This window comes from Cornus florida, unplaced genomic scaffold (genome assembly GCF_030987335.1).
Source record: "Cornus florida cultivar Cherokee Brave unplaced genomic scaffold, ASM3098733v1 CherokeeBrave_3.0.0_Hap2_Chr06, whole genome shotgun sequence".
Taxonomy (NCBI): domain Eukaryota; kingdom Viridiplantae; phylum Streptophyta; class Magnoliopsida; order Cornales; family Cornaceae; genus Cornus; species Cornus florida.
The window spans coordinates 89,479,558-89,493,048 of NW_026775576.1; the positions used below are offsets into that span (position 1 = coordinate 89,479,558).

At 33.8% G+C, this 13,491-nt stretch overlaps 1 protein-coding gene across 2 annotated transcripts; it reads right to left on the minus strand.

Annotated features, from left to right (window-relative positions):
- Positions 1-7,555: 7,555 nt before the first annotated feature.
- LOC132312737 (rust resistance kinase Lr10-like) lies at positions 7,556-12,881 on the minus strand. 2 transcript variants are annotated; one of them, XM_059811229.1, is made up of 4 exons: positions 12,035-12,881; positions 10,013-10,051; positions 9,068-9,097; positions 7,556-8,833 (listed from the first exon to the last, which is right to left on the minus strand). In XM_059811229.1, the coding sequence occupies exons 1-4, from the start codon at positions 12,813-12,815 to the stop codon at positions 7,701-7,703; spliced, it is 1,983 nt and encodes a 660-aa protein (XP_059667212.1). In that variant the 5' UTR covers positions 12,816-12,881; the 3' UTR covers positions 7,556-7,700. The 2 variants fall into 2 exon arrangements, with proteins under 2 accessions (XP_059667212.1, XP_059667213.1); XM_059811230.1 differs by lacking the exon at positions 10,013-10,051.
- Between the last annotated feature and the right edge of the window lie 610 nt (positions 12,882-13,491).

Genomic DNA, 13,491 nt, shown 5'->3' on the forward strand with positions numbered 1-13,491 from the left:
GTATTACACTAGACCTCTATCTCCAGGGTGGAGCCAGGATTTGAAAGTGGAGGGGGCTAAAGAAAAAATTCAAGTGGAAAAAAAAAAATTCAAACAAAGAAGATTTATTGGGGAAAATATTTATTTGTTTTTCTGAGAAATCCAAGTATGAAGAAACACAGATCCAACAACATGATTCAACACAAAACAATCAAAATTTAACCTAAAGTAGAGAAACTGATATTCAAAATTTTCAGATAATAATCCAAAAAAAAAAACCCCAATTACCAAATATTATTATAAACAGAATGTTGAAGTTATTTTTATTTTTAATTTTTTTAAAAATCTCCACTAAGATTAAAAAAGTGAAAAAAACATTGTTGAAGAAAAAAGAAAAGGAATAAAAAATGAAAGGGGATTTTTTTTTTTTTTTGGTAAATAAAAACTTAAAAGGGGTTTTTATTTTGCTTGAAATTAAGCTAAATAATTTGGTCTTCTTCATGGATTAGCTTTGGTTTGCTGGGCTAGTGGGCTGGGCCATTTATTATGGATTGAAAACTTGGGCTGGACTATAGCTGATAGCACATAGTAGTAGTAGTACATTTTTTTTTTTTTGGACCTGGGCTGGAGCCCAAGTTAGCCCATGAAAGGCTCCGCCCCTGTCTCAGCATGCCTCTACAATTATTTATAAAAAAATAGTACGTAAAACAAACTCCTATATGCAATTATTTTACTCGCATTACAACTCTATGAAAACTAACAATATATTTAAATTAAACTAACTTAAGGATAACTACTAATACCTAATTGAAACAAATTAAAAGATAAATACTAAAATTGTAATCCCTATCTGTCAACTAATTCAAATACTTCTCCCTCATTTGCATGCAATTTGTCTTCCACGTAAATAATACAACCTCATTTCAGTCCAAACTATATCCACGTCATTGGACCACATTATTGCCGGATGTCCCATTTTTAGCCCAAATTAATTGCCATGTCATCAATACAAAATTTATCAAAATGGGTGTCAACAACATTAACGATTGAAGCACATCAATACCAAGAAATATTTACTCACTAGGAAATAGATAAATATTATCCATTTGCATAGCTCTGTTCAAGGTTGTTCATCTTAGTATTAAATACTCGTGTAACGGAAGCATTACAAAGTCATGCGGTATATCTGTTGATTTCTCTTTAACATAAATTATGAGTTGTGCAAGAAAAGATTACTTGTGTGAAAAGTTTTAGATTATAAAAACAAATATATGTCTTTTTATTTTAAGTAACTTTACTTAATTTAGCAATTAATCAATTAATCACATGCAATATAAATGTAAAGTAAAACACATAGAGTTTGAGAGATGACACCAGGATTTTTAGTAAGAAAACCCCAATTGATAGAATAGACCAATTATTGTGGGAAAAACCTCGTGGACTATGTAGTCTAGAGGAAAACAATCCACTATATTTGAAACAAAGTACAATGGACTTTGACTCAGGCTCACATCCTATCGTTCTATCAAAAACTAATCGCTGACAATCATCTGACTTTGTGATGTCCCGTCCAACAACACTTAACCTCAAGCTTATTCTTGAAAATTTTGTTTAGTTCATTTGTTAGTTCAAATGAGCCATTAGCATCAAGGGCCTTGTGATCCAGTGGTATCTCCTCTATCTTCCAAAATGAATGGTAAGGGTTCGAATCTCTAAAGGAGCAAAGTACATATATGAGTGATGTGTGTGAATTTCTTGCTAATGATAAAATAAATAAATGAGCCATTAGTCAATTTAGCCCAACTATAACATATATATCCTCTGCTAAAGCAACTTAAGATCAGACTTAGTTATTTAACAAGTATATATATTCGAGAAACATTAACCGGCTTTTATGAATGAGGAAATCTGTTTTCCCCATTACACATTATACAAATACAATGGGGTGAGAAATTTTGTACAGGTGCTTTAAACAATTGGTGAGAAAATTTGTGTGTCTCATTATCAGGGACGGATTTAGGAATTCATATGGGGGGGGGGGGGTAAATTTATATAGAGGGATTTTTTCATAATTTCAATTGGGGGTAATTTCAAAATTTTGTGGATATAAATACAAAAAAATATATATTTAAAGGTGTAAAATACAATAATAAAAAATTTAAGTGTGGGCATTGAGCCCTTCACAAATCCGTTCTTGTTCATTACTCATAAAAACATTTCAAATACAAACAATTTACAAATATCGAGTTATTAATGTTATTTATATTAATGTGTTACAATTTGCTTAAATTTTTTTTTAAAAAAAGAAGTTGGGTGTAGCTGTGCATGTCGTGACATTATCTCTTTTAGAAACTTATATGAAGTAATTAAAATGATTTTATAATAATTTTGATTTTAAATAAAAAAATTGCATGCACAAGAAATTAGAGATCCAACACAGTTTACAAGGTTAATAATTCTTACTTTTCTATTCTAAAATAAGTGTACATATTTAAAATTTAAATTTTTAAAAGAATAATTTTTATTGTTTTTTCATTATATTAGCAAGTCAAATAGCTATCAAGTGACGCAAGGCTTTCCCCACAGCGATCTAATGCTCAACCTTCAGAATAGGCTTTTTACCTTTCTTCCACTTACGCCACTTAAGATGGATAGTCCATAATCAGAGAGGTGAACCAGTTTGTTCACGATGTTGATTGATGTTGATTGACGTGGTTAATGAATGGAAAGATACATTCCAGATTTTTCCCACTATATTACAGATACATCCTACAGAGGTAGATTGAAGACCCTAATAACTTTAGTCATATACTCCACTATCTAACTTCAGATCCGCTCAATACAAGTATTCGGCATCTGAAGTTTACATTCTCTTTTGGACTTGTTTGAAGTGATAAATGTCATTGACTAAAATAGGCAGAGAAAGTCAAGTAGTGCTGTGTAGACGTACTTCATATCAGATGCGAACAACATTAAAGAAAATTTTCCAAATTGAATAATTTAATTTGGAAAATGATTTTCAATTAGTTAGTTTCTAATAAATGACTCCTCATATATCATCTAAAATATCTCGACTACTTAGTAAAAATGAAATAGGAAGAATTTAATTAAAATAAATTTTAGAGTGAGAAATTCTGAAATAGGGAGAATTAAATTTTAGAAGGAAAAGAGTTGAATTAGGGAGAATTAAATTTAAATAAATTAAAAAATGAAGTATATATAATTTAAAATCTCTAAGGTAAAATCCACACTTACTTTTGATCTATTATAGATAATTTGAAATCATCTAATAAATCTTTTATTTCTGAATCAATGTGGTTCAAGCCACTTATTATAGAATTTTTGTGGCATAATATGTAGACGGTGAGTCAACGATTAAGATGTCTATGGACCACGACAAATAGCTATCAAGTCTCGCTCAAAATGTTAAAATCTGCGAACTGGACCAAAAGCTAAAAAACAAGTCAACTAGTACTCTGTGGATCACTGGAGATCGCTATCAAGTGTTTGTTCGAAGTGATAAATGCCATTGACTAAAAGAGGCAAAGAAAATCAAATAATGCCATGTAGATCTAGATCACATAGGATGTGAACAGCATTGAAGAATTTTTCCAAATTGAATAATTTAATTTGAAATTTTTTTTCTTCCAATTAATTAGTTTCTAATAAAGGATTCTCATATATATATATATATATATATATATAGAGGACAAATTTCATAAAATTCCCACTACTTTTATTTTTTGATCATAAAATCCTAACATGTTCCTAAAAACCTCTATACTTTTAAAAAGTGTCCACGTTTCTCCAATATCTGTATCCGACCCGTTAATTGAGTTGTGAAATGACAAATTTGACCTTACCATTTAATATTAAATTAAAAAATAAAAAATATTTTTATTAAATTACAAAAACACCCTTAAATAGTAAGCATAGTGTCACGGGCCTAGAGATTTGGCGCAGCGGCACGGCCCGTGCGGCACCAAGGCGTTGCTTCAGCTCGCGCAAACGCCCTGGTCAGCCACCACGACCTGCCCTCCCAAGGATACATGCTGACTGGTTTCGGCCTGCCATGGCCTCGTCAGGGGAACGGCTCCAGCTCCCGACCAGTTTGTGCAGGGATGGCCAACTCCCTTCTTCATAGTCAAGTCCACGACTAGCGACAAGCACCTCGAACTGAACCGAGTCGACCTGCCTGAACTCTGAAGAGGTACCATCCTGTGCTCCTGCACGCCCCTTCCCTGGAACCATTCCCAGTCAAACTCTGCTGTTTGCCAACCAGCATGCGTGTCTTCCATCCTCCAAGCGTCTTAGGAATCACTTCGTGACATTCTCCCCCACCCAAATCCTGCGACGTCCTCGTCGCAGTGCGGCGCTTCACTACTGCGTCCACTCCCTTCCAAAGTCTGCCTCCATGCGGTATGCTCGCCTTCCCACCATCGCTTCCTTGTGCAGCTCCCTGCACTGCACTCGCCCAATGATAGGCCTCGGACCAAGGGGACGTCCACTCCTCAAGGACGTGACTCTTCTCCGTCATGCCGCCTCCGCGACATCCCGAGCAAGCAATGGCCTTCTGCCGACTTGATGCTCGCCCTTCACCATGGTTTGCATCACCCAAGGACTAAGCACGAACTTTGGTGCGCGCGGCCCTCCGGCCCTTCAATGCGCAACTTCAACGGACGCCTCTTCCTGGGGAGATGGAGGCTCTCCCCCCCAACTGCATTGATTCCTCCTCATCGACGCAACTTCAATGCACCGTCTTCATTCTCTGACCCCTCCCGGACCGACAAGGGGGCACCCCACCGTGCTTTTCCCCAAGTCCTGCTCTGATACCATTTGTCATGGGCCTAGAGATTTGGCGCAGCGGCACGGCCCGTGCGGCACCAAGGCGTTGCTTCAGCTCGCGCAAGCGCCCTGGTCAGCCACCACGACCTGCCCTCCCAAGGATACATGCTGACTGGTTTCGGCCTGCCATGGCCTCGTCAGGGGAACGGCTCCAGCTCCCGACCAGTTTGTGCAGGGATGGCCAACTCCCTTCTTCATAGTCAAGTCCACGACTAGCGACAAGCACCTCGAACTGAACCGAGTCGACCTGCCTGAACTCTGAAGAGGTACCATCCTGTGCTCCTGCACGCCCCTTCCCTGGAACCATTCCCAGTCAAACTCTGCTCTTTGCCAACCAGCATGCGTGTCTTCCATCCTCCAAGCGTCTTAGGAATCACTTCGTGACAATAGGCCCACCTGGGTCAACTCAGTTCCCTCAAAAGTCAGTTTCAAACTCACCAAACCAACCCTTATCTGTGTGTGGTGGTCTCTGCAATGGTGAATTGGGGATTGTTGCAAAAAAAATCGCAAGTGAACCCTTTTCTAGTGCCGACGGCGGTTTAACTAGTGCTCTGTGTGTTCGTTTCAACTAAAAATTCAGAGGACCCATGATTGGCGACCTCCATGAACAACTCCGGTCAACATTCAAGATTTATTCTCTATCTAAAACTGGGTATTTTTAGAGAGAGAATAATTGTTTCACATACTTGTCTTCGGAGCTCTGCGACGAGCCAACAATGGCGACACGATATTGGGTGGTCTCTCTTCCCGTTCAAAACTCTCATTCCGATTCTCTTCTATGGAGTCGCTTATGAGAATCCATCTCCAAGCATTCCTTCGACACTCCTCTCTACAGGGTACTGATCGCAACACACACACACATAAATATAGGCACTCATGTATATATATACATGAGATCTGATTTGAAATCGTTAATTTTGCAGTTTAATATCCCAAATCTCCGAGTTGGAACATTGGATTCTCTTCTATCTCTCAGCGATGATCTTCAAAAAGTGAAATTTTTCCAAACCCAATTACACTTTTCATTGTGATTTTGAGTCATTGTGTTTAAATTTGCTTAATTCGCTACGTGAAATGATGTGCAATCGAATAGCTTCATCGAATCAGTGTCTCACAAGATTTGGCGCCAGATTGAAGAATTGGAGAGGGTTTCGGGCGTGGTCAGTAGTTCATTGACAGTAGATGGTTTGTTTTAGAGAGAGAGAAGGGGGTGAAGAAGAAGAAGACTGTAAGGGTATTTTTGTAATTTTAAAAAATAATTTTCAGTTTTTAATTTAATATTAAATGGTAAGGTCAAATTTGTCATTTCATAACCCAATTAACGGGTCGGATATGGATATTAGGGCAATGTGAACACTTTTTAAAAGTATAGGGGTTTTTAGAAACAGGTTGAGGTTTTATGATAAAAAAATAAAAGTAGTGGGGGTTTTATGAAATTTGCCTATATATATAAATAATTTACTCTTTACCACTCAAACAAATGGCCACATGTGGAGGGAAAAATTCCCCTACCAATAAAAATCAGCCACGTCAGCAAGTAAATTACAATCCATTTCTTTTGGGCTACATGACTTTCAAAGCTCATTTCATCAAGCCCAAAATAACCATCATCCGCCCATCACAAGATTGCTTAATCTATTTTTCGGTCAAACATACAACTTGTACAAATATTATCCATGATTCGAATTAGATCAATCACAGCATCAAAGGAGCCTTGCATGGAAGGAATTATATGAATAAAGAAAAAACAATAGAATAATGATGAATAAAATCGCGAATAAAATGCAGAAGGATAATGATGAATAAAATCGTGAGTAACAAATAAGGTGAGTCTTATTATAATTTTATCGTCTAACTCTGTATATATAGAGGTATGATCATGCAATAAAGAGAGATCAAATTTTCTCAATCTATATTATACATTATTTTCATTATTTTCATTGAGTGTGTCGTTCTTATCCCTCGATTTATCTTGATGAATTTTGGCACCTAAACCAAATCTACCATTGAAATAAAACAACTAAAGTTAGTTTTTAGCTGACTAGTCAACAATGTTTAGTGGTCCAGCAATTATATGGCGAGAAGTCTTTAGTTGACAGGTCAAACTTTATAATAAAACAAAAAACAAGTCAAGTGTGGGGTATTTTTTTATGTGAACCAATTCATTTTCCATCTATTTATTTTTTACCTGTCAGAGAAACAACAGCCGCCTTCAATTAAGATAATTAATGAGAGATTTTATGAATGAAGAAATAGATTTTCCTCATTACGCATTAAAACTTTGGTAAATTGTCAGAAATTTACTTCAGTAAAAATCACCACGAATATATATATATATATATATATATATATATATCTTTTTCCAAAACAACAAATAATGAAATTTATATATTAATTTGTAGTATTTCTTTTTCATACATTTATAATTTTCAATTTCATTATGAATAAAGTTAAACGTTTTTATTTATCAAAAACGAAAATGTTAAATACTTTTCTCAATCAATCTATTGTTGTTAACAAAATTCTTCACTTTTTCTAAAATAAAATAAAAAAATCTTATTTTGTAAAGAGAATAATACTGGCTAAAAAATGGAATTAGTCGACTTAGTGGCGAAAGTGAAGCTGGCTAAAATAGAAGACCTAAATGAGCTTGGTTATGGTCATGAAAAGGAGGGACGGAGAGAATTTGGAAAAGAAAAGAGATAATTTGACATATACATAAAAAAGGATGAGAACTTCAAAGATAAACATTTATAAACTAGTTTCGAAGATTACAATTATAAAATAACATACATATAGTATTAAAAAAACAAACAGTTCAATATGGACGCAACTGCCCCCATTTATATTTCCATGTGGTTCAGTTCTGGCACAGATTAAGCACTTATATCTAATGTGACGGAATCAAAAGAATCACCCAATTGAATTGAATGCTCTGTATTGATTCCAATATCTCCAGGCATCTCCTTTGGATAAAGAAAAGGCTTCGGAGGCATTTGCACGAGTTCACCATTTCCCTCGAGCATCTCCACAACTTTGGTCATCGAAGGACGATCGCTAGGCTTCATTTGTATGCACCACAATCCCACTATTATCATCCTTTCTACCACCTTCCTTTCCTCTTCATTGGCATCTCCTATTTCTACGTCATTTCCTTCAATAATTTGGTCATAAACCCATGAAGGGAAGTAAATTTGGCTTGAATGATCGGCAAATGCATTCAAATTCTTCCTTCTTCCTGCCATTTCCAGCAACAGCATCCCAAAACTATATACATCAGCTTTGTATGAAACACCTCCGATGCTTTTATAGAACAATTCCGGAGCCATGTAACCCATTGTTCCCCTTGCCGCAGTCAGAGACACAATGCTATCATCTGTCGGGTACAATTTTGCAAGACCAAAATCAGAAACTTTTGGAGTGAAATTCTCAGCAAGGAGAATATTGTGAGGCTTGATGTCAAAATGTAAGATTTGAATGTCACAACCTCGATGTAGATATTCAATCCCACGTGCCACTCCAACAGAAACCTCGTACATTTTCTCATAACTCAAGGATAGTGTTTCTCCTTCTCTAGGAAAAATATACTTCTCAAGAGATCCATTAGGCATGAACTCATACACAAGTGCGCGCTTAGACCTCTCGGCACAATATCCAACAAGTTGGACCACATTAACATGGTGAATTCTTCCAATGGTAGCCACTTCATTGATGAATTCCTGCCCATTAGCTTTAGGCTTACTCAATAGTTTGATTGCTACTGGACTGCCACTTCTAAGCTTTCCTTTATACACAGAACCATAACCTCCTTCACCCAATTTGTCCTTGAAACCATTGGTCATCTTTTTAATTTGGGAGAAAGAGTACCTAATAGGAGTGAGGTTGTTCTGACTTTGTAAGTAAACTTCAATATCATCAAACGTTGATAAATGCCTTCTTCGTATTTTTTTGATTAAGACCGTCAATCCGAATGGAATTCCACATAAAATTCTCATTACAACGTTTAATCCTGTGGAGGCATAGTACAAGATAATCATGACCAGGCGTACTTATGGCTGCATTATTATTCTTTGCATAGAAGAAGAGACTACTTTACATTACAGGCATTTTTAAAATCTATAATTTGCCCTGTTTCTTTGTATACATGACATATTTTTCACATTTTTTTCTACTTTAAGTGTGTGTGTGTGTCTATATATATATATATATATATATTTTAGTGTTGAAAGACACAGATTTTTACCAATGACAAGTGTCGCGGCCGGACAGATCACTGCAGTAAAAAAAGAAAAAGGCAAGCAAACATGCAAAAAGAAGTGAGTAATATAAACAAACTGAAAATAATTGTGCCAAATGTAACTTGTAATTAAAAATCAATTGCTACCTGTTTGTTAAAGTCGTGGTTTTCATTTATGACTGAGCTCTCATTTATGTGAAAATGGCGAATTTTGAAAAGTTGTGCAGTTGTCAAAATTAAATATGTTTGGTAACGGTACATCTGGTGTTAAATTTTTAAATAGAGAAGAGAGAAAATATGTTTGATAATTTTTTTTATTTTTAAATTGACTCTTTTATTTACTATTCAAGTATAATTAAAAAATAATAAAATCCCATTTTTAATTTTACTATTTGAGTATAATAAGATATATATTTTAATTTTATTTACTATTTAAGTATAATTGAAAAATAATAAAATAATATTTTATTTAATATTCGAGTATAATTGAAAATTAATAAAATAATAAATAACATTTTAAAATTTACTATTCAAGTATAATAAAATATATATTTTAAATTTATTTACTATTAGTATAATTAAAAATTAATAAAACAAAAAAAATAACATTTTTAATTTTACTACTCGAGTATAATAAAATATATATTTTAATTTTATTTCTATTGGAGTACAATTGAAAAAAATAAAATAATATTTCTTTAATTGTGAAAATTAATAAAATAATATTTCTAATTCTAATTTTGAAAAAATAATATAATAATAGCATTTCAAACCAAAACTGAAAATCAAAGCTCGCGTTTGTAGAGTTGAGAATTGTGAAAGAAATATGAAGAACCCATCTCATTTTGTTACTTGTTTTAATTACCGCCCAAGCTTAACAGTTTACCAAGGTGTGGTCCATTACAATAGGCACCTCCATTAAATGTGATTTGCTGGGGAAAGAATTCTTACCGTAATAAATAATAATGTCACGCAGCTGGTACAGAATACCTAAATTGTCCAGAAAAAAAAAAAAAAAATTACATATATGAATAAAATCAAAGATAACATAATCTTAGAAAATTACTCAAAATTTTATAAGATTAAATTGTCCAGAAGAAAGAACACACATATAAGAAGAATCTAGTTATAACAATATACCCCTTCGTTAACTTTAGAAAACAAAATATATATCCTCTTGTTCTTTTTTATTTTTTAAGTCACATCGGTGTACTTTTAGAGAACAAAAGGTACCACCAATTGACAATATACAAAACAAGAGTATATGTACATTCCCTTGTAACAATATTCGGCAAACTAACCAATATATAAACAATAATTGCATATAGCAATTTTTTTTTTTGATAAGTAATAATGGCATATAGCAATTAGAAAGTAAGAAGAGTATTTTTCAACGTTACCTTAAAAAATAACAATAAAAATAAAAAAAGGAGTTGTTTTCAACCACATGCAACAAAGTGCAAGAAGTTACACAAGAAGAAAAAGCAATCAACACCTCTAAGTCAGGACAGAGCCATGAAATATGTTTTTTTTTACTACCATATATCACTATTTTTTATTTTCTTTTTCAATTATATACCTATAAAATTTTCACTTTGTCCCTTTAAAATTACAAATATATATATATACTAAATTCTTTTTGCCTTCTTCCACAACTTTTTGAATCCTGCTCAAAGTCGTCCCTCATGCATAATATACGCCCCCGGGGGGGGGGGTGGGTTATAACAGGCGCTTTTTTTTTTTTTTTTTTTGGGTAATTAAAAATTTTGTTGGCAAAATGAAGCTTCTAGAATAGTTGGTACTGAATATATAAAGAAGTCACAATAGCTATATAGTCGTGGTTTTTATTTCGGAGCATCTTGAACCTTATAAATAAATAAATTTTAACTAGCATAAGAACTTTAAGTTAAATAAAAAAAAATTAAAAAACTATTCATTTCAAAAGAAAATTTGAAATATGGTACTTATTATTAGGTCCCAATCGTGAGAATTAACTGTTGTTTTAATTACGAGTACTAACTATGTCCTAATCCACCCAATAAGATAATTAAAATAAATCTATCCGTGGACGTTAAGGTTCTCTTATTCCAAAAAATAATAATAATAATAACAAAATATATGTAAAGAATCTATCGAAGGCGTTTTTACTTTGCAAAGTGTAAGATGGATGGTTGAAGTGCTCACAAGGGCCATGAATATATAAGAATTAGATAAAATTCCTAATAAAAAAGGCTTATGATCTAGGGATATTTTCTCTTTTTTTAAAATAAAAGGTAGAGGTGTTTGAATTCGGTTCAGCCATCGACCCACTTCAGGGTTGGCAAGGTCGGCCCCCTTTGATCACGGGCTTAAGTAAGGGCATGTCACACTGTGGTCGATTCGGTGATTTTGCATCTGTCTAGATAAAGCCTGCCCTGGTCACTACGAAGCAAGTTTTAGGACAAAGAAAAAAGAAATCCCTAAAGCACATATACAAAAGGAAAAAAAATTGATGCAATGTTATGCAAATAATATATGTACATGTGCATATGTATTTGTATATATGTGGGATCCAAGAAAATAGAGATAAATACATTTATAAAAATAATGTTTATGTATTTAAATTTGGGTTTATGAGTTATATATATAATAGAGAGAGATATTTTTGGGTGTAGTTGAGTAAAAATGTGGTCTGAGACTAACAATTTTGCGAATCACGAATAGAATTTTGTAAAAATTCAAAAAAATATATATGTACGAAATAAGGAAAAAAAAAAAAAAAAATCAGGGGAGGGAATACACTTGCTAGCTCCGGCCTTGGTTACAACAGGCACACAAATATGACGTATTTGGCAATTAGTTTAAGTAGGAAGTTTTTATCGAGGTTAAAATTTTGGAGTGAAGAAAATGGTGAATTAGAAGAAAAAAGAGAATTTGAAGCGAAGAAAATGGTGAATTAGAAGAAAAAAAGAAAAAAGAATTTCCATGTCTTACCAAGGCGACTAAAGCAATATAAGTGATCCTCTTCATCAAGGTTGCAATTCCTTCGAGTGCAGTTCCCACATTGATCCATAAACCAGAAAAGCTCAAATCCATAAAGCAGGGCACTATGGAGTTGTGCAAATGAAAGGTTTGGGTGAAGTTCATTAACCCCCGGCAACGATGTCATAAAAATAAGGTCAATACTGCACAATTCCATCACACTTGATGCATTTAGGTACCCAATATGAGCATAAGAATGCCTCCTTGTAGTTGTAGAGGAGTTGGAAGAAGCAAAGAATTCTCCTCCTCCTCCTCCAATATTCAGACAAGGAGATAAGTCAACGTAGAGAGGAGAATCCAATGGATTTGGACAACTTAAAAAATGTATAGGCTTTGTTGTACTGTTCTCTGTGTATATGTATATATAAGGATCATCTAAAAAGCTGAAATTGTATGGGGTTAAAGAGTAACGAGGAAAGAAGGAGCAATTATGGTTATTGTGCAGTAGTACATGGGCATCGACTAGACGGATAGTGAAGTTGTGATAATTGATAGCTTGAACATAGTATTTATTGGAATGGAAAAAAGCTAGTGTAGAAAGATTGTTTTCACAAACCAGCTCATACTTGGTATCACCGCAATTGGGTGGATCGCCTTTTAATCGGAAAGGGTGGGTTATGTTATGGATATTGCCGCATGAAGAAGGTTCACACATAGCTTTTGAAATCTGAGGTAGCTGAAGGATGAGTAGTATAAGGGCTGCGAGACAAACTACAAGCCTTCCTCCAGACATGAGTGAGAGGGAGAGAGAGTTTTTCAACAGAATAATTAGTTACAAATTGTGCAGTGGGAAGCTGAACTCACAAGCCTCCTAGAAGTATACATCGGAAAAAGCCAGAGAGGGCCTTCTGAATTATTCACGTCCACACAAAAAGTCCCCCGTTAAATATAGTATTATTATGTGCGCATAATTTAAAAAGGCAGCACAAAAATAAAAATGGTGTGCAATAATATATTTTTGTTTTTTTATAATTGAAAATATTTTTTATTTTTGTGAAGAAAAAAGAAAACATAAAAAAGATATTTCTTATATTTTTGGCACTGTAGCAGCATAGAAACGTTTTTACTATTGTTACTACAAAGGTACTATTCATTTCAAATAAAATTCATATTATTTGTGTTATATACTAAGTTGCATATTAAATATTAATAAAAAATATATATTTTTAATATAGAATATATTAAATAATGTACATTATTTTCTATTTGATAAAAATATATTTTAATATATAATATATTAAATAATAACATAAATTATTTTTGACAAAACAACCGTTCCATGTTTTGAGAACCTATTGAAGTGTCTTATTTTCATTTTGTAACTTTTGATAATTTCAAAATATGAGAGCTCTTTTGAGAGAGCTCACCTATTTTCATTCACTTGCTATATTTTGAGTTTGAAAGACCAT